The sequence below is a fragment of the Ciona intestinalis genome, chromosome 2 (genome assembly GCF_000224145.3).
Source record: "Ciona intestinalis chromosome 2, KH, whole genome shotgun sequence".
In the NCBI taxonomy this organism is placed as follows: Eukaryota; Metazoa; Chordata; class Ascidiacea; order Phlebobranchia; family Cionidae; genus Ciona; species Ciona intestinalis.
Genome location: NC_020167.2, coordinates 663,683 through 690,816, shown reverse-complemented (window position 1 = coordinate 690,816; position 27,134 = coordinate 663,683). Strand labels below are relative to the sequence as shown.

Genomic DNA, 27,134 nt, shown 5'->3' with positions numbered 1-27,134 from the left:
AAAAATTGTTTAACATTTATGAGTATTTGATACATATTAAAATAAAATAAAAAAAATAGTTTTCAAAGAATTTGTTGTTTTTGTTTTTTTTAATTTATTTTCCCGATGTCTTATAAATACTGACAATGAAAATATGGTAACCTGGCAGTTGCAAACTTGGCATGGTTCATCAGGATGTTGGAAGGTTGATGGGGAAGATATGATTCGACCGTTTAACTGACAAGCATCACATGTTCCACAACATTTACCAGGTAACTGCAATTGTCAAGAATTGTAATATCTATATAACAAACATAATCCTCCAAAAAGTTGCTTAAGTGGTAGCTAGTAAGCGAGCATGAGGTGTATAAAACAAAAGACCCGTGTCTTAAGGACTTTCATAATTAATAATCTTTCGGCAGATTTTTCATTGTAATATAACCAACATCTAAACCTTCTATATGGATACAGACGTTTACAGAATTTCAGCATATTACTCTGATGAAACAGTCACTTCTACACATTGAAAGACGAAACATTAGTTTTACAAGATAAATCTTCCGAAAATCTACATATTTATCATTACATTAATATTATCACATAATTTTTTTATAAAAACTATGGTTTAAACTTTAAAGTAACAGAACCAACTTCTACTGGATGTGAGCATCCTGCCTCGATGCAATGTGAGTTGACGCATTCCGAAGCACCTCTATTACATGAACATGATGTACATGCGTCTGGATACCACTTCTCCCCATCATCATATATATTACCAGCGTGTTGACATGCTGTGGAACATGTTACTATTAACCTGCTTTTCACATATTAAATATCATACATACTTAAGCACACAGGACAACATCGTGTTGGTACGCTAACAGGATTTGAACATCTAATCTCAGGACACTCGATTGTTGAACATGCAACTGATCCTCTCTGCATTAAACCAGTTTGTTAGTTAAATTAAGTGTAACAGGAACTTGTAATTTGAATATATTTATATTTCTCATATAGACACAGTACGACAATAGCACAGTGGTTACGGCATTTATCTCGTAACCAGAGAACACTGGGTTCAATGCCTGACACTGCCACTACTGTGGACGTGTTTGTTCTTGTTTGTATTAGGATAAATGCTCAACCTATTTAACGAATAGGTTGTTCAAGTTATTGGGAAACACAAATACAAAACACAACAAACTCAATTAATGAAAACGATGCATACGCAGTAATTCATATTTTGACATTTTGTGTATCAACAAAAACAACCATGTTATAAGGACCTCCTGGAAAGATAAAAAGTTACATGCGCGAAACAATATTCACTTACATTGCATATGCATGTGAAGCATGATGATGAACCAACTGGTGTGAATTGTTCACCATCACGATATGATCGTCTCTCATATTCACAAGCATCACATGCAGGACAACATTGTCCAACACTACGACCTGGATGACTGCATTCTGTCTTTGGACATTGACCATCAATGCGATCGCAAGATGTCTCACCTGACTGTTTTGGGGTAAAATTGATTTAAAGTATATAACTTGACTGGTGCGGTAGTACAGTTGGTTAGCGGCCTCTAACCCAGACTTATGTATTGAAGGCTAACCGCTGCTACCATTGGGGCGTATGTGTCTTTGGGCAAGACACTTAACAGCCAGTAATCTCTAATGGGTTGTCCAAATTATCAGCCATGCATAAAAAAAAAATCTCAAAAAAATAATCACCCACAAAGTAACATACATGGTAACTCGAAAGCTGGCATAAGGTGTATCAACACCCGTGTTATAACGACTATCGTTTTACGGCCCCGCGAGGATAAAGTGAGTTACATTGATTCACTATTGTATGGTATTTCCAATTACAAAATTTTTTTAGTAATTTTATGCATTGTACATTGATACAAAACCTTAATGCAAATTATGGCTTTTTAATTTAAAACATAAGACACAAATGTGATAAAACCAACAATAATGAAACAATTTTAAGCGAAACAATAAACTTGTTTTCAAGATAAGTTGAAACTAATTACCTGACAATAACATTGCATGCATGGATTGCGTGGAGCAAGAAAAGTGCTGCCTTCCTCATAAACCTCACCATCATATTCACAACTAATGCAACTAAAGTTAAAAACATTGGATCAGTGTTGACCATGATAGCACATTATTTAGAGCGCTCGCCTTGTGGTTAGAGGTTAACATACTCAAAACTTAGTGCTGCCACCATGTTTGATTAGATAAGACATTTTAACGCTTTCAAACAGTGTTTATTAATAATGGAGAGTTATCAGTCATACCAGAAAAAACAGGCAGCAAAAAAAGTTCTATAGTTAATTTATATGTGGGCAACAAGTGTATGAAGCTATTGCATGTTGTATAAAACCTGTGTTATAACACTGAGTTGCCCATCATATGAAGATAAATGTGATCGTAATAAACATATATGCAGTATAGACATTACCTTGGACAACACTCCCCTTCACGTGTATGAGGTGAAGCACAAGATACAACTGGACAACTTTGTAGACACACAATGTCACCTCTCTATGAAGAAATATGCATCAATTAAAAAGAAACATTTTTAAAAAAACTTATTCAACCAGTATAAATAAATTAAACATTTAAAACTAACCGTGCAAGTGCAGCGTTGACAGTTGTTTTCCGTTATTAAAACATCTCCATCTCTGTATGAGATTCCTTGATAAAAGCAACCGTCACATGACCGGCAACACTGACCAACTGGTGTTGCAGGAAATTCACAATCCACATGCGGACACTCACGCCCTGCGCAAGTAATCTTGCCTTGCTGTGATTTTATTAACAATTTTTAATAAGGTGAAATTAAACTACTCATAAAACTTGTATCAACCACATGGTGATAAAATTTTTGCACACTTTTGTTTCTATTGGAAGTTTAACTTGGAAATAATTAAACATAAATGGCTTGTTGTTTGTTTTCAACTGTGAACATGTTTTAACGACTGTCGTTTTGACGCAATATCATGACTTTAATTTTCATAATTTTCAAATATTAATATTTTTCATTTTTTTGGAAAAGAAACAAATAAAAGTTATTATTGTGATTACTATTATAATACCTGACAAGTACATGTTATGCATGGATCACTGTGTAACTGCCATGATGAGTCATGTTCTCTCTCTTGTGATCGATCCATACATGATCGACATTTAGGGCAACATTCATTTGATGGATGATATTGATGTACACATCTTAATGTTGGACATGATATTTGATTGCATGTAATGTTTCCTTCCTGGTTTAAAAAATCATGAAGCAAAATATTAATGACACCATTTAATTTGAACTGTTGTCTAATAATAGGTTGGGATGAATGTTTGGATACCAAACTATCGGCTAGAAACATTTGTTAATAAAATATGAAAGAAAAAAAGTGTTACTGAAAAATAGAAGGCATATGGTTATTTTCATGGCATACTTTATAGTTGTGTGCACTGCAAGTTTGAAAATTGAGTTGTCTACAACTTGGTTTAAATTATACCTAAAATAGCTTTCATTAAACACTAAAAAATATCCTCTGGCCTCTGTTAGTTGATAAATTAAGAAGCATGGCTTTACTATATTACCTGACAGACACACTGTTTGCAAACGTCTCTTCTGTTCGTGAACCTTTCACCATTTGCATAAGTTCTTCCATTGCGATAACATGAAACACATTCATCACAACATTGTCCTTCAATCTTTACTCCATGCGTACAAACTTGTTGGCAAGCTTGAATGCTACTGCATTGAACATTACCTTGCTAAATATTGGGACAAATTCATTGGTTAGCATGATATATTTAAATCCACAACATTTTCCTAATTATGAAGTCTTATAAGAATAATATTTTTAAATGCTGGCCAATTAAGCAGAAAATCTACACAAGAATGTATGGAGGGAGCACTGATGTTGCTATGACCAACCAAGGACACTAACAGGTCAAACAATGATCAGACTAAAAAGTATACAGTCTACATTAAAGGTGTACAAGTTTAAAAGTGATTATTTTGTATTTTCATAAAATAGGGCATTTACTTGACCTTAGTAGAGATAATAAAGAAAGATCTTTGTGACAAACCTGGCAAATGCATCGTTTGCATCCATTGGTGGATGTCCATACTTGCAGGTTTCTATATATCTGGTTGTTGTATGAACATTCATTACACTGTGGGCAACACTGGCCACTTACATGGATCGGATTTGGACAGTCAATATTTGGACAACTTGGTTCTGAACATTTTACATCATTGTTCTGCAAATCATGAAATATAAAATACTACAAATCCTCTACTTAAGGCAACAATAGTAAGTTAAACAATAAGAAGGTTAAAGGTCTTGAAGAGGTATAAAGGTTGGGTATTGTCAGTCTTGAGTTTGTAGATTTAAATTAACAAGAACAAAATATTGACCTACCAAACAAGTGCATGTGTAACATAGATCATTGTTTGGGTGGAATGTTTCTCCATTTCTGTACAATTGACGTTGATATGAGCAACCTAAAATGACAAATATTGAAATTCATAAACAATATAACATATTAAAATATTGTTGAAAAAACAAGGTTATTCTTATTATATGTTCATAAGTAATACATGCAAAAGCAATTAAAATGAACATGCATTAATTCCACACCATGCAAATTAATCATATAAACAAAAAACGGAATTTTCTGACTAATTAAAATAAAAAAAACACAAAAAAAACAAACAAACAAGAAATAAACATACCTTGTGTGGTCTGTACCTGAGTTAACATGGTATTCTAACAAACATGTTTATGTTTCTCAGCATTCTATTTTTTAGTTTGTGCTGTTTTATTGCATGGTAATACTCAAGCAAAAGTGCAATACTGAACATGATGTTTTAACAATAGGCAACCATGCAAGTGAAATTATTATTAAATACAAATCTATGTCAATTGTAATTCTATGATTTGAAAAATGACACACGCAACAATAATGACATATGCAACATTAAGGACACATGCAATATTAGTGACATATACAAATGCAACAATAATTTCAGTGCAAAAATGTATGAAATAAATGTTAAAATATATTTAATTTATAAAGGTATATTAGTTTGTAAATAGTGATTTTAAAAAGAACAAATAAATCAACATTACGAAAGTTTTTAAATAGTTAATTTAAAAGATTAATTAATAAATTCATATGCATAAGCATCATCGGGTGTTGATGATAAATCATCTTCATTTATCATGTGATCAGACAAAACATCATAAGATGTGTCATATTCTTCATCATGTGATGAAAAAGCATCACGAAAATCAATATCAACGTGGGAATTTTCCATGATTGGTTCAACAGAATCAGCATCAGTTGGATAGTCAGCTAAATAATCACTTTCGGCAAGATTCTCATGAACCAAATCATGTGAATTAGTTACAATGGGTAAAATTTCTTCACCAAAGTCATAATATGATTCATAATCATCATCGTAAATAATTTCTGATGAATTTTCATCCGTAGCATTTGTAGAAATGTTCAGCAGTTTACTTTGTAATGAAGTTATATTTTCATTGAAATTATAAATTGAATTATTCGTTTCAATTTGATGAAGCTTGGATGAATTGGCTGAATATTTTTACAGGTTATTCATGGATTGCCGTGTGTAATCAAATAAAACTAAACTACTTATAATTAAATATATGAGCTTTTGCTTTATGGCAGTGCTTCGCAAAATTTAATGGTTCACTTTAAAAAACATTTAACACCCATAGCCCATTGTTTCATCAACATATTAAGCTTGATTTGTTGTAACATGTTTACATATATAATTTCTAAACACTAGATATTATGTCATTTATGCTACTTGTTCTATAAATGTGATAAACAGATTAACTAATAGATGATGCCATAAGCAAACCTATGTTTAATCAACCAATCATGCAAGCACGATGATTTAGTGTGATATGCAATTCCAATCAATGCAATATGTTAAACCAGTGCATGGATTTATGACCAATTTGCATCATACATTATGAATGTTACATAGATTAGTGCATATGATTTCAATACTTGGTAAAATAACATGCTTCATATTGCACGACTAAGAACAGTGCATTCCACATGTACTTACCTATATCACACACAGGGCAACAACTGCCAGGAATTGTTCGTTTATTAATGCATGACAACGATGGGCATTGCTGCGTCACACATTCAACATTTCCAAACTAGAAATACAATTGACATCAAACTTTAGCAAACATGAAATAAATAAATAACTTACTGCGCATGTGCATTGTGAACATGAATCATTCATAAAGTTTTGGCCGTTCCTCAAAACTCTTCCATTAAACGAACAATCTCTACAAACAGGACAACACTCGGTGGATGGTTTAAATGGATGGGAACATTGAGCAACCGGACATCGTGCTTTATTGCATTGCATTAACCCTCTCTGTAATTATAATATCATCAGTGTTTGTTGCACGTTCATTTCAATAATTTTCACCTTGCATTTACAATTATGACATCGTCCCATACTCCATTCATCTCTTTCACGGTGACCTTCACATGACCTCGGGCATGATAAACAACAATCACCAGGTTTCATAACAGGATTGATGCAAGTTACTTGTGGACAGTTGGTTGCTACAGATCGACAAGTAACTGATCCAGACACACAAACACAATTTTCACAATCATTCGGTTCAAATTGTTGCCCGTTTCTATAAACTTCTCCTTCATATTCACAATCTAAGATGAAAAATATCAGCTAAGACAATAAATGCTTAACCCTAATATAACTTTTGTGTCATTTGCACAACCATACACCTCATGCCATTGTAAGTTATCATGTATGCAACTTTGTAGTGATTTTTTTGGGAGTTTTCCCTTTTCTCTATATGATTGCTAATTCATACAAAATTAATGATATAAAAGACAAAATAGAATAATTAATGACAGGAAAGACACTTATCATTATTTTTTCCTGCCTAAAGACCCACACATCTACAATGGCAGCATCAAGGTCTATTCTATGGTTACGGCGCAAATTTGTTCAACATATTTTCCGCATATACTTTCCATTTGATCATAAAATAGCAGTAATATATTTATTTCACACAATAGCAGTTACACACCTTGACAAACAGGGCAACATGATGATGTAGGAGCAGATGGATGGGAACATGATGTGTGTGGACACATCTTAACATTACAAGATATCATACCACTCTGACACGTACAAACATTACAATCATTCTCCCACGTTGACGCTTCCATATGAACATTATTCTGCATGTCAATGCAACCTGTGTGTTTGTATTAACATCAGAAATAATAATGAGCTCGTATATTATACCTCATAAAAAGTGTTATGATCTTCAGATTTAAGATAAACAAAAAGTTGATTAGTTTGTCCAGGTAAAAATTATGCATTGATTTCAACCAACAGTGAAATGTTGAAGTAACTTTGTTGTACATACTTGGTCGTCAGTTTGCCAAAAAAACAATTTTATAATACTTTTTTAATTTATACTTTTATAATTTTCAATATAAAAATTTATACTTTGAAACATCAATCCTTTCAAACAACAATATACAAACTGTTTGAAGAATACGAAATAGAATATCAATTTATAACTTATTAAAAAAAAAAAAAAAAAAGTAATTAGTTGAATACAAGATACTTTAAACAAAACTATACTTTAAAATAGGAATTTAATTGTTTTCCTACATCCACACTACAGTAATGAAATGAACGAAATGTTAAAATTATTGAATTGTTACAAACACCTACCATAACATTGGAAGACTTCTCCAGACGAACCGTCATAAAACTCTGGATAACAAGAACCACAGTTCATCACTCTACACATGGCGTGTGGGTGGCTTGCACAGTGAGATTGGGAACATAAATCTTCATCACAATCAAGTAAAGGTGAACCTTTTATCAATGAAAAATGTTTAAATGAAGATACTTGAACCAATACACTATAATAATAACTGTATTTGTTTTTTTATTACAGTAGCGAAGATTCAAACATATTTTTAAAAAAAGAGACAGAGCTACAAACAAAAGTAGTTAAAACACACTTACAGTTAAAAACATATTTACATTTAATTGGAAGAAAATAAGCCTGGTAGCTACACATAGCAGACAAACAAGCCATTTATGTTTAATTATTATTTAGTGAGGCTCCTAATAGAAACAAAAGTGTTTGTAAAGTTCGATATTACCAAGAGGACAACCACTGTTCCATTGTAGGTTGAAGCAAAATTGTTTATCTGGCGTGATAGGAAACCATAATTGGTCATCCGTGACAGAGGATGTTCGTTCCGTCCAATCACGATCAAGCGGTGTGTTACTTCTCCAGACTTGTTGAAAACGATGAACACGAGGTAGCTGTTGAAGAAAAATGGGCAACTTCATAATTTAGTTATTTGAGTTAAAGTACAGTGGGGGAAGATGGGACACTTAAGCACATATCGCCAAATATTTCCAAAATCAAAACAGGTGACGGTTTTTGGGTAATACCACGAATTAGTACTATCATTCCTTTATTAATTGACAACAATTTAATAAAACATAATAAAACTCACGAGGAGTTTTTTAGCGATCCGCACAACAGGTGAAATTTTACAAATTCGAAAACACACAGGATAAGATGGGACAGTTTAAAATCATTGTTAATTTTGATTATTAAATGTATTTATAAATAGGAATATACGTAAATAACACAAAATAATACTGTACGCTTTAAAAATTAGGTCTAAACATTCTTTTTCTTGTCCTACTGCTATAGTTTTAACATGTTAGCTATACATTATATTATTGCATAACAATTGGTATTGTTTGAACGACAATGGGTAATGTTCGAACATCAATGGATAAATATTGTATCTAACAAGTGAATATGAACTTGTAATAAAAGAAAATTAATAATAACCATTGATAAAGTTTTTATTTTTGCTACAAATTGGGTATTACTACCCTGTTTTTGGCACAAGCCACTTCTCATAAATTATCACCAAGTGCAAATGACCAAATTTCGAATATATTTTCAAAATATTATCTCTTTATTGTATCAGTATCTTATGGTTGAATAACCCCCGAGATATAAATTACTAAATTAAAAGCAAATCTTTCAAAGTTTGGCAATGAAAACATGCAAAACTACAACGTGGGGGAAGATGGAACCCTAAATTGAAATACATTTACATTAGCAGTATTCTACAACTTGTAGTTTACCTACCGAGTTTAACAGGCTGTGATAGTTTCTTTGCCATGTAAACTTGATATATATAACGTTAAACTGATATTTTTTTGTTGTTTTTATCTCAAATTAAAGTCATATTGACCCCTGCCTGTTTTCTTTATGCATATATCTCAGTGTTTTTTTACAAAACTAAAACTAGTTTCATGAGACAAAATCAAACTGTACAAAATATTCAAGGTTGTTTTATAAAGCTATGAAACTAGTTTAATCGTTCGCACACGCAAACTAAAAAAAATCATTGGCTCTACTATGATTTAGCGAGCATTAAAAAATGTCACCTTACTATTTCGCATTTTTTTACCTGTTCAAAGTATATTGTTTCTATTTTACATAAATTTTTAATATTTATAAACAGTAATCAGCTTTGACTGGCGTTTTATAAAGTCGTGATAATACTGTCGAATAATTCTGTAACCTTATTTTCCTGATTATCATTAAATAGGGGTCCGTAAAAAGAAAATTAAAAAAAGTCTCGTCTGACAAAGTGTCCTATCTTCCCCCACCCTACTATATTTGTGGTTATTATTGTAGCGAGAAAAACAGAAATACTACCTTATTTTTGTATGGCAGAAAGGTGAAGAATACGGTTTATAACACAGGTGTTCATAATGCGTAAAATGAGCATTGACAATATACCTTGTGTTGCTTGTAATGCACCAGGTTTGTATCTTTGTTGGTGACTAACTGTGACAGGTTTTATGAAATTGGCTCTGAACTATGAATGAATGAATGTAACTTACTTTATCCTCGCATGGCTGGAAAACGACAGTCCATATAACACGGGTTTAACACCTCGTGCCAGCTTACGAGTTACCATGTATGTTACTTTGTGGGTGATTAATTTTTGGGGGATTTTTTCATTTTGTTATAAATGACTGATAATTTGGACAATTCATTAGTGACCACGTGTTGCAGCAATTGTCGTTAAGTGTCTTGCCCAAGGACACATATGCCCACAATGGTAGCAGCAAAGAGCCATTACTTATTGATTTACAGTTTACAGGCGGGCACGCTAACCACTATGCCATGTCGCCGGGACTGGCACTCATATTGTTGGACGATTCTTATTACAGAAGAAAGTAAGTTCCAATAAATATGCAGCAAAGAGAAATTGAGCTCACCTAATGGTAATGTTGCACTAAAGATATATTTATTTTATTGGTCTCTTTAGAATAGAATTAGAATTCATGCGAATAAAAGACTGAATATGTCTTTGGTGCGCTAGTGGTGGGACTTGATTTTGTTTGCTGCATATTTAGTAGCACTTGGTGGTAGAATGTTTTTATTTTTTTAGTATGGCTGACAAATTCAACAACCCATTAGTGGCCACTGGGTTGGAGCATTTATGTTTAGATGTCTTATGTAAGGCGTAGATATTAAAAATAGTGACATCATTTACCCTGGTATTCTCTCGGTACAAAGAGAGCAATTATTCATTGTGTCAAATAAACTTCAAAATACTTACATCATGTAACCAATCCATTGCTATCCACTGCGGTAAGTCAGATATAGGTTCACATATTCTCTTGATCTGTCTTAATGTATTTCTTTGCATTTGTTTCAATTGCATCAGCGAAAAGAAGTAAAATCTCATATAATGAGGTCCAGATTGGTAGAAATTACAATTATCCTGATCAAACCCATGCAAGTCAAACCCAAATGCATTAAACCTGAAACAAATATAATGTAGTGCATTGTGTTAAACATTACACAGTTGTACCAACCCGTTATGGTCTAATCCTTGGTTATCGAATCCAAACCTATTATAACCATATTGGTCAAATAATGAAGCCACACGACCAACATCAACACCAAGATCATAAGTTTCATTCTGGAACATTCCATAAGGAGTTCTACCGGATCGATCAAAGCCATACTGATCGTAACCGGACTTGTCAAAACCTTCGATGTCAATTCCATCTCTGGATAGATGAAACAAGATAAATAATTTTTTAACAGCTTATCTGATATGAAAAACGTAGTGTATTTCCGACATTTTGTTCGCTATTCCGTAAGACTTTAATAAATTATTTACATTAAACCTGGTAGCAGAAGTAACAGAAACAAGATAATTCTTACAATATTACGTATTAATATAATTTAATATATTTACAAATTATTATATAATTAAGTAAAATAGCATGTGTGTAAAAACATATCAAGTTTACACACACACAATCATTCAATTCATCCAAACACAATTTATATAACGCTTTCCCACACAGCAGTATTTTTATATAATATCTACTTTATCTGTTTAATTTTTTATTTGTTATTGCACCTAATAAAAGTTAAAAATCAAAATAAAAAAAAATCAAATGTAACTTAATTTACCAACACTTACAGCATTAAGAAAATTCACAATATAAAAACGAATGTTAACTGATGTAAATGTGAAATAACTTTGTGAATTTTAAAAATAAAATCGTAACATACTTGTTGAAATTATTTGAGTTGAAACCAAATTGATCCCACCCTTGTGAATCGAACCCTGATCGTTGATATCCATCTGCAGAGAAGCCGGCTTCATTGTATGATCCACGTTTGTCAAGTCGACCATTTGCATTATAACCATCTCTGTTGTAACCCATTATGTCATATCCTGAATAGAATATTTAACAGATTTAGAAATATTTTAAAGGAAATGCAGGATGCAGCGACAAAAAACGCAATTGTTAAAACACGCTTACAGTTAAAAAAGTATTTACTTCTAATTGGAAGAAAATAAGTGTGGTGACTACACCTACATACAAACAAGTCATTTATGATTAATTAATTTAAACAAACTTATAACAAGCATACCATTCTCATCATATCCATGTCTGTCAAAACCATGAGTATTTCTTCTCAATGATGGTGTTAATGAAGTTGCATTGCATGGAGATCCAAGAGTGGGAGGAATGTAGTTGACGCAGGTTTGTTGTTGAGATATTAAAATATCATCGGGTGAGATATCGAATGGTTTCAACTGAGTGTATCGATATGTGGATGGGAAACGAGACACACCTGTCAATAAAAATGTTGTAAAATACGAGCTACAGTTGAATGAAAGAATGTAACTTACTTCATCCTCGTGTGGCAGAAAAAGGACAGTCCTTAAACACGGGTGTTCTATTTCATGCACCTCGTGCCAGCTTACGAGTTACCAAGTTTGTTACTTTGTAGATAAATATTTTTGAGGTATTTTTTTATGTGTGGCTATTTGGACAACCTATTAGTGGCCACTGGATTAAAGCAATTTTCGTTAAATATCTTGCCCAAGGACACATACGCCCACAATGGTAGCAGTAAAGAGCCTTATACCCTTTAGCTCTGGGTTACAGGTAGGCGCGCGCTAACCAACTGTGCTATTACACCGGACAACAAGCGGTAAAAAGTTAAAATACTTCACCATTAGGATCTTTCTTCTGCCACTGTGTCCAAATATTATCCATGAAAGCCCAGTGAGATAAAAACACTGGGTCGTATGGGCTGAAAGGTGATGTCATGTGACCTCCCACCCACACATGGAAGAGCGAAGACATCATTTCAAGTTGAATTCTACAAAAAAAAATACTTTTGTTTGGTTCCGAAACATTTTTTGCAGAAATCTAACCTGAAATCATCATAGTTTGGTTCATGAAGAAGTATTTGAATGTCAACTATGCTCGGAAGAATCATGGATGAATTAAATCTTCGTCTAATACAAGGATGCCAACTCTCTGTGGAGTCAAACGGATGATCTCTGAAATATTAAATATTATTTTGAACAATTATCTTCGGCAATGTAATGTTAAATTAATTAATTGGTCTAAAAATTTTGGTCTGTTTGTTTTAAGTAGGAGGCTTATGTTATATGTAGTATGTGATGTAATTTTTTCTTTAATATGTTAAAATGACAGTGGATTTATATTTAAAGTTTATGCTTTTGCCTATTGTTTGTACCTTTGTTCCAATAAGTGAGGGGACAAAAAAGTTTAAATATATTTTTTCATAATTTTTGTAAATTTCTTACAAAACACAATTTGTTTCCGGTTCACCGTTTCCACCGAAATACTCAGCGCTCCACAAGGTGGAGGTATTGAGCGATCCAACATCGATCGTCCAATCAAAATAAGGAATGAAAATATTACAATTCATCTGGTTTTGCATCTCCCTTTCCACAAGTTTAAGAAAATATCTGGCAAAAGTTGTTTTTAAACAAATTAGAATAATTTTAGAACAATAATATTAATAATAACTTTATTTGTTTCTTCGATTACGGTAGCAAAAAATTCAAAATATTTTAATGAAAAGGCATGATATATCGACAAAATAACAGTATTTACATTGGATTGGAAGAAAGTAAGCGCGGTCTCTATACCTAGTGGCCAGACAAGCCATTTATGGTTGAACTTCTAATAGAAACAGAAGTGTGCGTAAACAAGAGAGCAGATCGCTAAAATAGTCACTTAGATATTACCTGGATTAAACAGTATTTTAGGAGAAATTTAGAGAAGAAACTAACAAAAAAACAATCACTGTTCAATTAAAAATTATTTATAGAAAAAAATTTATTAGGGATGTTTTGTATTGTAGTCTTGGTTTCGACACAAATTGTGGAAAACGTAAAGAAAAAAATGAATTTAATATACAGTGCTGAATCATCTCAATGAAGGGTGTGGTTAACGATTAAGCCACATTTAATTACTTGACAATAAATCTGTGCACATGCATTTAGAAAGCAAGAATTACTGCACATCTTGCCCAATAATTCTTTTTTGCCTTATATTAGATAAACAAACTGTTGAATATATTATACCGACCTGTGCCATGGTAAACTGGCCGGACCACCATTTGCATGGGGAAAATATTCGGAGTGAAGATTAACATAGAAATCCCATTGACCACTTTCATAAAGTTTACGTACAGCAGTTGCATAATCTTTCCTCTCCTCTACAATACATTAATTGTTTCCATGACAACATTTAGGATCATGTTAATTAAACTAAAACACTGAATAAACATCAATATTGTTTGAAAATTTATGGCTAATGAACACAACATTATAGGATTTAAAGTGACCAATAATTTTTAATAATAATATAAATAGATGCATATATATTCGGAGAGAGATATTACTTTGAGTTAGATCTCTTATTTCTTTCCTTTTTCCCAAGTTTTGACAAACACAATCTACACTGCCAGCAGGCGTGCACGTGCATTGTTGACACCCCTCCTCAAAAGTTTCACCAAACTTGTACAGTTTGTCTTTAAAACAAAAGAATAATTGAGTTCAATCATAACTGTACTAAAAGTACAAAGCCTACCAACTAAATTGACAGAAGGCCAATATTTTACCAGTTTACTAAAAACAACCTGGATTTCCTACCAAAACTTTTGACTAAGAAATTGGTATCTTGTTATTTTTCACCATATGTTTGGTATCATACAGTATGTAACAATCTGATCTATATTTAATTTTTTTTCATACTGTTTAGAACAGTGTTTTTCAACCTTTTTAGCTTATGGACCAGTAAAAATTCAAAACAAATTTTGCGGTCCGGAGGACCTTCAAAATTAAAATAAACCCAAAATGGAATCAATTTAATAAAAAAGTTTCCTGCTGTTCTTTTTATATTATACGTGATATACATGGTTCTATTGAAGTTTCTTGCATTTTGCAATTGAAATATAAAGTATGTAATATATTTGGCGGACCGGCAGGAAAGTTGACCTGGTCCCAAGGACGGTCGGTTGAGAACCACTGGTTTAGAAAACAAACTCACCGTTGTAAACACATCCACATTTATCTCCACAATCAACCTGGTCACATGACTTTCCCGGTGAAAACCGAATAACCTGCAACGAAATATACTTTACATAACTATAGAAATCATATTATTGATCGTTTACCTCATGATCTAATCTCATTCCTCCACATTCAAACAGTGACATCGAGTGACAGTTATAAACATATTCTTTATAAAACCCGAGCCGATTAAAACCATCTTCATTCAACCCATTGCAACGAAAACCTGTAATAAATTATTTGATTAATTTAAAAAATCAAACTTTTATAATTAATTATTCCCTTTGATAACATTAAAAGAGAGATAAAATTAACTAAAAAAAAATTAGAAAAAAAAACTAAATTCATTCAAACACACATTCAATATGTAAGTATATGGAAAAGAATTAATAAAATAATGTTGACGTTGAATGTAACATGCGGTGAATTCACAATGAGTTTGAAAGACAATTGTTCGTATATAAAACTAATTACATAACATACAAACCAACCATCTCTGTTGAAACCATCCGTGTTTAAACCATTTTGGTTGTAACCAATAAGTTGATCGAATTCACCATCTTTATTATAACCATCCCTGTTATAACCACTCACACAATGATAACCACGCTGATTGTAACCTTGTCTGTCACATCTGTTGAATAAATAAATGTAACTTACTTTATCCTTGCATGGCCAGAAAACCACAGTCGTTATAACACGAGTGTTCTGTTTCAAACACCTGTTTCAAAGTTACTTTATGGGTGATTATTTTTTGGGATTTTTTTATGTATGGCTGATAATTTGGAAAACCTATTAGTGACCACTGGGTTGGAGCAATTGCTGTTAAGTGTCTTGCCGAAGTAAACATACGCCCACAATGGTAGCAAGGACGAGCCTTAAACCCATTACCTCTGAGTTAGAGGGAGGCGCGCTAACCAGTGCCTTGTCGCCGGGTTTTCATGTAATTAACATTGAAATCAAAGTAATTAAGTGATTTAGTAAACTTAACACTTCTTTTCTTGAAAATTTATGTTAAACAGTATCCAAATGCATCAACTAAATATATTTGGTTGCTAGATATATTTACCCTCTTTCATTGTAGCCATATATGTTAAAACCATCTGGACCAAATCCCTTGGCCCCCAACACTTGGTTTCCAAACGGAATTGAATTGTGAGATGAATGAAGTTGTCCTTGCCTGTCAATTATATTTTGTTGCAAAACTAATTTAATTAAAACTACTTTTAACTTAAAAATTTGTTCAAACAACCAAGCATGGTTAACATATGTAAAGTTGGTAATGAATCCTAGATAATCAGGAAACGGTGATTAAAGTAAAGACTATTAAAGCCAATCTTTTTAAGATAAACGACACTTAAGAATAATGCAGTACGCTTATTATTAAAAACAACTTTATAAAATGCTGTTTGAACAAACAAATAATTGAAACTTTTTGATAAAGCTCAGTACGTATATTTAGAAGCATTCTGTTAATTTGTTGATTTGTTGATGTTTATATTTACCTATCATATCCACGATCATTGAATCCATATTTGTCGTAACCATCTGAATCAAAACCAATTGTAAGGTTTGCATTACGCACAGCTCTATAACAGCAAGCACCAACTGAGCAGCGTAGATTGCACGCCTGTGTAAACAACATATTTAAAAATAGCGGATAAAATTACAAAAATAAAAACCTTTTGATTTGGAAAATTATTTGCATTCCCGCCACAACCTGTGTATTGAAATTCCTCGCATGCACCAGTTGCTTGGTTGTAATACCAACGTCGCATACTTTCCTACAAATCAATATTTTCAGCATTAAACATTATTAAGCAAATATTTTGTTATAGACTTATATTATGCCTATGGAAATAGGACTGCCCTGGCTTTCACCCGGTACCCTTTGCATTTAAAAAATTTATATATATGTTACCATTGGCGCACCCAGAAAAAAAAATAAGAGGGGGGGGAGCTCAATCTTTTTATTAAAAATGGGGGTCGCAAACCCCGTAACCCCCCCTGGCTGCGCCACTGTATGTTACAGTGTTACACGCCTTCATAAATACTACAATGATGCATGTCTGATATTTTGTATTGCTTTTACTCATAATAATGGTCTTGAGAAAAATAAAATGTAAGAACATTGCAATTTACCAGAGTTATCTTTAAACAAACATTACCTGGCATCTCCCCACATGTCGTGGCAACACGCATGTATCAGGTGCAGGACGTTCACATAACGAACCAGAATATTCATTCAAACATTGACAAGTGAAACTTTCTGCTTGTGATGGATATCTTGATGGAATACAGGTTCCACCATTGAGACATGGGTTAGGATCGCATGGTTCTGGTAATAATATATAATTTGTTTAAACAACCTTTTAAATGAATGTTTCTTATTTATCCTTGCGTCGCTGAAAAACGACAGTTGTTATAAAATATGTTTTCTGTTTCCAGTTTACAAGTTACCATGCATGTAACTTTATGAGTGATCATTATTATTTTTATTTTATCATTTATATATTGCTGATAATATTGACAACCCATTAGTGACAACAGGGTTGGAGCAATTGCAGTTAAGTGTCTTGTCCAAGAACAAATACGCCCACAATGGAAGCAGTAACGAGCCTCGAACCTATTACCTCTGGGTTTGACTTTTTATCATATTATAACACACTGAACACATGCAGGTCATACTTTAATATTCACACCTTGGGTAAGCAAAATTGATTATCCAGACATAGACAAAGGCTATTGTATAAAAAATAAATAAACCAAATAATCTTTTAATCATTGTTTATCTTAAATAAAAAACCCGCTTTATAGTAGTCAATGGGTAGTCAGATTTTTCATTTGTGACTGTAAAGTTTGTAGTTGGGTTTATTTACAGCTCCTCACAACACAACCACACATTTAGAATGAATGACCAACACGGCCAGACAAAAGGCCAGGGAAAAAAGCAATAAAGTTGATTGCCACAACTTTAATTAATAAGATTTATAAAAATATTTTTCCAACCAGGCCGAGTAGTTAAGAAAGTATGATGTAATAATTCAAGTACAACATATCAACATCTATATATGAAATAATAATAATAAACCCACCATCACAATTGACTCTTCTTCCATTCAGATAAAATTCCGAAGAGCAGGATCTGCCACAAAAGTTAATATGACATCGAGCTGTTGGGTGTAACGGACAAAATGCATTTTCACACGGATTGGTGTGGCATACTGCTGGGTATTCCCCTTCCAAACATGGACACCATGTCATCAGCATATCAACATCAAGGCACATTCTGTGAATAAACAATGTCATATATTTAGTATCTGTAATTTTTAACTAATAAGAATTCCATTAATCTGATTGATAGAGAAATAAATAAACTATTGTTTTTATTCAAATTTAATCAAGTACTTCAATTCAGAATATTGCTGTAATACAAAATTCAAATCTAAAAGAACTATTCTGCCCAATTTATTAATGTTTTGAATATAAATTGGAAACCTTTGCACAGAAACTAGTTTTACTGGAAAGACCTATTTTACTTTTATAATACTGACTTTTATAATGAATAAAATAATTGTAGGTAATAAAATAAATTAAGTTTTATAAAATAACAATAATAAAGCATGGAAACGAATAACACAAAAGCAATTATCTATTTGTACATTCTTTGCATGACGTTTACAATGTTGTGTGTGTTTACACTGTTATTTTTTGCCTCTAAATATGTACGGCATTTAAATTGCAGCGTACTCATGCCAGTTTGTATACCATTCTGCTTTGGTTGAGTTTTGCATTATAATTACAACCTCATCCCATATTTTCTACCAAAATATTCTCTACCTTTAATTTGAATTATTAAACATACAAGACTACGAATTTATTAAGTACGGCGACGTGGTAAAGTGGTTAGCGCGCCTGCCTGTAACCAAGAGTAATGGGTTCAAGGCTCGTCACGAGGTTAAAGGAAGTTATATTTAGTTAGGTATTTTAATAAAATCTTTTGTTTACCTTTGACAAAAAGTTGTGTTAATAGGATGATAATGAGGAAGTTTAAGAAGTGACCAGCTCCTGGTCAACCATGAGTTGATAATATGCATGGATGGTTGCGAGGATAAGGAACCACATGTTCGTTGCAACGATAACAAGAAAGATTGAGGTTGACGTGACAAGATGTTCCATAACTTGCAAGAAAAATATAAGATTTGAAACAAACTGGGATATTTAGATATACTAATATCTATATTTTAAACCCATTAATATACAGACTATTTGATGCCACAAATTTAAACTGAAAAATCAAATCCGGAAAAAAAGCCAATGGTAATTTTAGGGAGTTGACAGTTAGGTGTTCGTTATAGAGTTTAGAGTCTAAGCTTTATTGGTTATGTTTTATGCACAGGTGGCAATGAATATGTTACTTGCTTACTTGTTGTTGGTAATATAATGCATGTGGACCATTGAAGAAATAATCGCACTGAGAATGGTCTCGTCTTGCAGCGGTAAATCCAAATCTATCCACACCAGCCACAGTAAACCCTGTAAAAAAATAAACTTGTGATATTCTGGGAATAATTTCAAAGTTGTTGTAATACTTTCTCTCGGTCTAATAAAAACGCTTTTTCAAACATATTTATTAGCAAAAAAACACAAAAAGTTAACATTGAATGAATAAAGCACTGATAACATTCCTACAGGGAAGGACAAATGAATGAAATGTTGATATAATGCAGAACAACCGAATAATAAAACTTAAAATAGATGGATACAGATTTAAAATAATTTCAGTTAAATATGGTATTACAAACCATCTCTTGAAAAACAACAATCACTCAATCCAGTTTCCTCGTTGTAAAACTCGCTTGTATCGAGTTCCCCATCCATAGACACACCATATATACTAAAACCGTGTGAATCATATCCCAATGAGTCCAGACCATACCGGTTGTAACCAGTCTTATCAAACCCTGTTAATGCAACAAGCATAGATGTAATGTAAAGGGTGCCTGGGGTATTATGTCACCGTAACTTTTTATACCATGGGTGACACCATATTTTAGCACTACAGTTTTATACCTTAAACTGCTTTTACAAAGCTGTTAGGTGTCTATACAAACAAGCAGAGCCAAAGTATATTGCATTCACCACTTAAAATGATGAGGTTTTTTATGTTTGATGACTGTGAGTGTAACTTCATTTTAAGAATAAAAGAAACAGATTTTGTTAAAAATGAATAAAAATAAACAAAAATAGTTTTATAAGTGGTTACCTGCTTCATTGAAACCATCTCTGTCGTATCCTTGACAGAAACCAAACTTGTTATAACCTCTTCTATCAAATCCTGATCTGTTATATCCATGGGCATTGTATCCATCATATATAAATATAGACCTTGTATCATGTCGACCATGGATATCAACACCAAGCGCATTATATCCATCCTTTGCAAAACCTCTCCTATAAAGTGAAAAATAATCACTATAACTGTCATAATACTTAAGCATGGTACACCAACATTTTAAAGAAATTGAAGAATAAAAAATAAAGAAATTGCAGAATATAACTGTTACATTGTGTTGTCAGCTTTGAATTTATGCACAAAATTGTGCATTTTTATTAATATTAGTTATAGTAAGATAATTTTACCGAGAATGCCATTTGGCATTTGATTAAAAAAATTTAATACCAGTAACACTAAACTTTGTAAAAATCGTTTGTAAAATTTACCATAAAAAATTTGATCACCTAACTTTGCTATTAATTTAAGCCTAATATTAAGGTTGTCCCAAAAAAAGGTTGAAAGGAAGAAAGTTTACAATAAATGAGATGTTGATGCAGACAAGAAACAAATCCTGATGTCCCACCTGTTGAAACCTTCTCTATCATAACCTTGTAAATTATATCCATCATCAGCAAATAATTCATCAGAGGTGCTGGTTCTGTTGCAAGGTACATGATACCGCGCATCAACGTACGACACACACGCCCCCATCCATATTAACTCAGGAGATAAACCAAGTTGAATGGAATGAGTATAGGTTGGCATCTGTAAAAAAAAACAACATAAAAACACAATTATAATCCAGTTCATGCTACAAGTTGTATATTTCTCTTTACAAACACTTTCTTCCAACTACATCAGAATTGGTCTTAGTTAAATATTTACTCAAATATGAATTCATTGTAAATATTAACTGAAATCTAAATTTACTGTATGTGGAATGTTACAGTCATGCTTTTTAATGACCTTTTCCATTCATAGCGTGCTTTAACGCCTATAGTTTTGCTGTTATGTCCTGTCTCTTATTTCTTAATTAAGATGTTCTTTGTTATTGTGATTAAAAAGATAAATTAAAAATGTTCTAAATATAAAATTATTTAAACTCAAACCACATAACAATAATTTAAAGGCCGTTTAATTATATATAAAGGTTTAAAACATTTATTTTCATATATTTACACCATAAAGCTGCCATGATTGACAGACTTAAATAAAGTAAGTTTAACATCAAAAATACATCACTCATAGTCAAATACATCACTCATATTTACCGATACGTCTTGATGCTTTTGTTGCCATTGTGAGAATAAATGATCAACATAAGCATGAAGTGAATAAAACAAAGGATCATACGCACATGATGTTGTTGCCATGTCACCTCCTATAATTAACATTTGCTGATAATTTAAAACTTTATGAATCCAAAAGATTCTCACCAATATAAGCTTTAACATACGACACAATGTTTAATAGATTGCTTCCCAGTTGGTTAATATTAGATGTTGATATTGCCATCGCAACGTCCACCATATTTGGAATTGTTACCGATGAGTTGAAGTCACGGACAAGACATGGCTCCCATGGTTCTGTGTTTTAATATAAAAATTTGTCTGTGAATATGGTAAAATTAAATACAAAACTGTGTCTGCGAATATTTTCAACTTTTATGAGCATTATTTTGGATAAGTGCCTAATGAGTTTCGGCAAGAAGACACCATTCTGGTGGAAACTCAGTTCCAATATTCATTACCTGCTTGATGGTTTTGAATGAAGCGGAAGGGATGATCAGGAACACACTCCCCATCACCACCAAAGTAATTTGGTTGCCACGCAATCGATTCATTCATCAAACCTTCAAGGAATGAATGTAACTTACTTTAACCTTCTGTGGCCGAAAAACGACAGTCCATATAACAAGTGTGTTTTATTTCATACACCTCGTGCCAGTTTACGGGTTACCGTATATGTTACTTTATGCATTGTTTTTTGGGGTTTATTTTTTTTTTAGTGACTGATAATTTGAACAACCTAATAGTGACCACTGGGTTGGAGCAATTGCCTTTAAGTGTTTTGGCCAAGATCACATACGCCAACAACAGTAGCAGCGACGGGCCTTGAACCCATTACTTTTGCAGTCGAGGCCGGCGCACTTACCACTTCGCCACAGCACTAGTCTTTGATTGATATCAATTATGAGGGTACATACCGAAACCTCAATTTTTATTTATCGCCTCAAATACCATTAAGGAATATAAAAAATAATTAAAACAAAGAAAAGAAGGAAAAAACAATGGTCATTAAAAATATGCTATGAGTAAGAACTAAAACTACTGTAAAAAATACTACATATGATAAAATATTAATTTACTCACAGTAAGTTGTAGCATTACAGCATGATATTCAGAAACAAAAATAAATAAATTAAATTAAAATATCCATACCAGCATCTATGGTAAAATCATAATAAGGTATTGTGATGTGACAATCAACTCTTTGTAAAACCATCTCCATTTTTCTAAGAAAAGCTCGGTTCCACAACAGAAAATACAAACTTGACTGAAAACAAAATTCAAAGCATGCCATATAAAATAAAACATGACACGCAGCACAAATATAACTTAAAACCGCAAAAAATTAAAATAGGAATGACAGAAAAGAAAAAAAAACAACTTTCATGTTAATTAAAGCCACTTACCTGTGCCAGAGGTGCACGGAACATATACTCATCACGGAAACTATCCCATATATTTACACCACCCGGTAATTCTGTGGTTTTTAAAGTTCTAATTGCATTTTGGTATCTACTTATTTCATCACTTGTATAACTTCGTAATTCTCTAAAAATTAAAAAAAAAAATTTACAATATATTAAAACAATAGGAGCGAAATTTTAACTTGGGATAAAACCTGAATAAACAGTTGGTAAAAAAGTCAACTGCTTTCAATAATTGAAAGTCATGGAAACAGAAGTGTTTGAACATTTTCTTCTATTGATTAATATTTACCAAGCTGACAAATTCATTGTTTGTTTTTTTTCAGTTTTAACAAATTCATCACAAAAAGTTTTAGTGAACTGTAACTTACCGCCTCACAATAGTTTCAGTGCATGGACAATCCAGGATACCAGAGCTTCTACACACACATGAACGATTACATCCAACATCAACAGAAGATCCTACCATGTATTTATTCAAGCCAACCTGTGTAGAAACAAATAATGAATTTTACTCGTGTAACCACCTATGAAACTAAGTAAGTAATGTATATGACTGAATTCTGACAGCATAATGTGCACCAGGTTGAAACAATGATCATTAACTGCCGTTTTAAAGCCTGCAGTTCTTTCAAATCAAGCATTAAATCCATTATGAATCATGAAAGGAGGTAAGCACTTACCACTGTGGCCATATGCTAAATTTGACCTATCTCTGCGATTACATTAACATATACCTTATAAATTGAAAAGCCAAACAGATAAGGCGTAATGCAAAATAAAAGTTGCTAAAAATGCAACTAAAATCTAACAATGAAACTCACAGTGATTGCAACTAATAAAATTTTACAAAAAAAGCAAATTACTATGAACTAAATCAAAACCACATTTTTATGGTTTAAATATTCAATTATACGCAAGTAAGGTTTTGGTTATTTTTACCGTGCATGTCTCTGGCATTCCACATGAAGTTTCACTGCATTCTTGTCCACTTTGAAATCCAATCACCTGGTTAAAAAATGACCATTTAATTTTTTAACTACTTAGATAATGCAATCAACTCAAGTGGATATCAACTGTTTTAGCATTTTATAAATTTGTTTCAACATTTTATTTATATTGGCAGCAGTAAATTAACTGGATGTAAAGAAAGAGTTTAGGCTTGATAAAGATAAAATAAAAGAATATCAAAATGTCAGCACAAAATTACTTCAAACGTACAGCAATAAAAAGCATATTTAATACCCTGGATTACAATATATATTTAAGGCAATCAAAACAGGTACCTGAACATCTCTTCTTCCAACGTTAAGTCTCTTGCATTGACTTAACGACTTAATCTTACACATATTAGTAACACGACCACTTGATGATATGCGCAACATACAACATGAACCAACGATGCAACGCTGACGACAAGCTTGTCGGGTGTCAAAAATATTAGCATTACCCCCACACCCTGCATGGAAACAAATATTGTCATCGTCTCTTGTTTATCCTTGCACGGTAGGTGAGATTTTTGGGTCAATTTGGGTCAACTAGTGACCACTGGGTTGAAGCTACTGTTAACAATTTATCTCGTCCAATAAGACATACATCAACAATGATGGCAGAATCATGTTTCGAATCTCTGGTTAAGAGGCATGCCTACTGAGCATTGTGCCATGGTATTTTTAAAGATTAGTTTATTGCTGTTATTTTTGTTCCATATTACTACAAAGAGATTAAATCTTGAGAATAGTTTTCATTACCTTTGTATTGAATAGGTTTGCAGGTCTGAGTAAACTTATCAAAATACCAACGCTGTGAGGTCTCCACCCCACCACCTGTGCATTCAACACCTGCATGTGGAAGTAACAAACAAACGTTGCATCGATGTTCACATCGCTCACCTCGGTGGCTCGAAGGACAGCTGATTAAAAGGACAAATTAAATAAAAATTGTACAGAAAAGTACCAGTAAAAATCATGCTATTAAATCCAACATACATCAATCTCACAGTGAGTTGGTATTAACTAAGTAAAACAAATTATTTGGTATTTAAAAAGTGTGAATAAAGATGCGGCCCCAACAATGGGAGAAAATAGTTAAAAAAAACAAAAAATAGAAATAAAAATTCTGAAGTGGTAACTTACATGCATGTAATGTTCACACCATCCACACAAGTTCCACCGTTTAAACACGGGTTGTTACGGCAACTTCTTTCTACTGAACAATCTGGGCCTGAGAAATTGTCTCTACATAAACATATGCTGCCTGTAAAGTAAGTTTTATTTTTTAAAAATAAGACTAAAATATTGATCAAATTTCTTACCACCCTCTTGATTGACACATGAACCTCCATTAAGACAAGGATTTCTTATGCAATGATTTATTGACTGGCAGTCAGGCCCATAATGAGTTTCTGGACATGTACAGGTGTAACTTCTTCTGCCATTTGCTGCACACACCCCACCATTTAAACAAGGATTGTTTCTATAAACACAAATATAGAACAGAAGATTTTAACTCAAAGTGCATTAAATTGTGTCAATTCAAAAAAATACCAAAACGTAATTAACATAATTACAAAAAGAAGGAAAATTGTTGTGAGCAATTAGATTTTATCCCTTTTTTTGAATTTTAAACAAAGTTTGGTACGCTATTGCTAAACTGAGGTTAAACTCATGGTCTGGAACCTAATTTATTAATAGGGAGAATGCAATATACTTTTGCTCTGCTTAAATGTAAAAACACCTGACGGCAAAAGCTGTTTAAGGTGTACATTTGGAGTGAGTATTCCAACCTGCATGGGTGACCGTTTTCACATCTTCTGCCAAAATATTGACGCGGACATGAACATTGAAAGCCTCGGTCATCGTTTCTACATCGACCACCGTTCAAACATGGATTGCGCGAACAATAATCAATCGACTCGCACCTTCTGCCCATATATGGTTGCACACATATACATTCATAAGTTGTATCTGTTGAACAATGAAAGTAATGACCAGAAAAGGACAGTCGTTATAAACAGGTGTTGATACACTTCGTGCCAGCTTACAAGTTACCAAGTATGTTACTTTGTAGTTAATTATATTTTGGGGGTGGGATTCTTTTCATATTTTTTATGTATATTGGACAGCCATTAGTGACCACTGGGTTAGACCAATTGACGTTATGTTTCATGCCCAAGGACATATAGGCGAAATACACCCACAATGATAGCAACAACGAGCCTTAAACCTGTTACCTCTCAGTTAGAGGCAGGCCCACTAACCAACTTTGCTTTAGCGCCAAACAAGGCAAACAATAAATTTAAATGCAAAATCATGTTGAAAAAAAACAATGTAAAAATTATCTTACCTTGTACTGAACATTCTGCACCATTTAAACATGGGTTAGGTTGACAGAAGTCTTGCCTCTGGCACACATTTCCCACATAACCAGCAATACATGTACACGTAAATGGTTGCTGAAAGATACATGACATCAAAATAATAAAAAGAATATTTTTTCTATAAAATAAACAACTTCTAGAAGACTATTAAACCATACAGAAATTTTATAATTAAAGTTCAATTTGTTAAACAAAAAAATAGCAAAATTGGCGCCATAACATAAATATATATAATATATGGCGTCCCCAAAATAAGTTTACACCCCCTAATAAACATAACAGCAACATTTATTTATATATCAAACATTTATTATAAACATATTTCTAACATGTAAATAATGACTAGAGCTAGTTTGAGAAAGTGTGTTAGAACAATTGTTGCTGTAATTGACATTTAAAAAGTGCATTTGTTCTTTGGGACACCATGTATAGGTTTACATGATATAAATGCATAAAAGAAGAAATATTAATTTTAATAAAGTCTAGATAAATTTTGAAAAAGAAGATATGTGCTAATCAAATAAACCAAATATTTAGGTTAAAATATACTTTCTACAAAAACTAAAACAACTTGCTAAATGAAACAAAATTAACAACAAAGAAATAATAAAACAAGATAAATAAAACAATACAAATTAATTGCAAAGTTACGTTATATAGTCTAAGATATACAACCAAAAAAACAAGAATGAATCAGAGAAATATAGCAGAACTTAAATACTGAATAAAAACAA

At 32.5% G+C, this 27,134-nt stretch overlaps 1 protein-coding gene across 1 annotated transcript in view; it reads right to left on the bottom strand.

Annotated features, from left to right (window-relative positions):
• LOC100176471 overlaps positions 1–27,134 on the bottom strand; it is a 46,135-nt gene that overhangs the window by 14,015 nt on the left and 4,986 nt on the right. The window contains exons 14-64 of the mRNA XM_018817595.2: positions 26,367–26,475; positions 25,807–25,987; positions 25,336–25,496; positions 25,157–25,277; positions 24,773–24,933; positions 24,308–24,480; positions 23,964–24,029; positions 23,393–23,508; positions 23,004–23,145; positions 22,750–22,864; positions 22,059–22,160; positions 21,745–21,894; positions 21,580–21,689; positions 20,892–21,073; positions 20,297–20,484; positions 19,836–19,994; positions 19,457–19,566; positions 19,039–19,211; positions 18,126–18,319; positions 17,199–17,368; positions 16,713–16,814; positions 16,536–16,660; positions 16,100–16,210; positions 15,522–15,664; positions 15,135–15,256; positions 15,008–15,080; positions 14,361–14,489; positions 14,045–14,174; positions 13,255–13,419; positions 12,856–12,984; positions 12,652–12,800; positions 12,063–12,266; positions 11,697–11,862; positions 10,985–11,182; positions 10,726–10,930; positions 8,221–8,386; positions 7,781–7,927; positions 7,122–7,292; positions 6,491–6,735; positions 6,266–6,436; positions 6,113–6,209; positions 4,428–4,510; positions 4,093–4,266; positions 3,598–3,774; positions 3,090–3,266; positions 2,624–2,797; positions 2,453–2,535; positions 2,022–2,112; positions 1,313–1,498; positions 825–918; positions 631–770 (exon numbers count right to left, since the gene is read on the bottom strand). Coding sequence (XP_018673140.1) covers positions 631–770; positions 825–918; positions 1,313–1,498; positions 2,022–2,112; positions 2,453–2,535; positions 2,624–2,797; positions 3,090–3,266; positions 3,598–3,774; positions 4,093–4,266; positions 4,428–4,510; positions 6,113–6,209; positions 6,266–6,436; positions 6,491–6,735; positions 7,122–7,292; positions 7,781–7,927; positions 8,221–8,386; positions 10,726–10,930; positions 10,985–11,182; positions 11,697–11,862; positions 12,063–12,266; positions 12,652–12,800; positions 12,856–12,984; positions 13,255–13,419; positions 14,045–14,174; positions 14,361–14,489; positions 15,008–15,080; positions 15,135–15,256; positions 15,522–15,664; positions 16,100–16,210; positions 16,536–16,660; positions 16,713–16,814; positions 17,199–17,368; positions 18,126–18,319; positions 19,039–19,211; positions 19,457–19,566; positions 19,836–19,994; positions 20,297–20,484; positions 20,892–21,073; positions 21,580–21,689; positions 21,745–21,894; positions 22,059–22,160; positions 22,750–22,864; positions 23,004–23,145; positions 23,393–23,508; positions 23,964–24,029; positions 24,308–24,480; positions 24,773–24,933; positions 25,157–25,277; positions 25,336–25,496; positions 25,807–25,987; positions 26,367–26,475 — 7,410 coding nt within the window. The remainder of the gene's footprint in view (positions 1–630; positions 771–824; positions 919–1,312; positions 1,499–2,021; positions 2,113–2,452; positions 2,536–2,623; positions 2,798–3,089; positions 3,267–3,597; positions 3,775–4,092; positions 4,267–4,427; positions 4,511–6,112; positions 6,210–6,265; positions 6,437–6,490; positions 6,736–7,121; positions 7,293–7,780; positions 7,928–8,220; positions 8,387–10,725; positions 10,931–10,984; positions 11,183–11,696; positions 11,863–12,062; positions 12,267–12,651; positions 12,801–12,855; positions 12,985–13,254; positions 13,420–14,044; positions 14,175–14,360; positions 14,490–15,007; positions 15,081–15,134; positions 15,257–15,521; positions 15,665–16,099; positions 16,211–16,535; positions 16,661–16,712; positions 16,815–17,198; positions 17,369–18,125; positions 18,320–19,038; positions 19,212–19,456; positions 19,567–19,835; positions 19,995–20,296; positions 20,485–20,891; positions 21,074–21,579; positions 21,690–21,744; positions 21,895–22,058; positions 22,161–22,749; positions 22,865–23,003; positions 23,146–23,392; positions 23,509–23,963; positions 24,030–24,307; positions 24,481–24,772; positions 24,934–25,156; positions 25,278–25,335; positions 25,497–25,806; positions 25,988–26,366; positions 26,476–27,134) is intronic.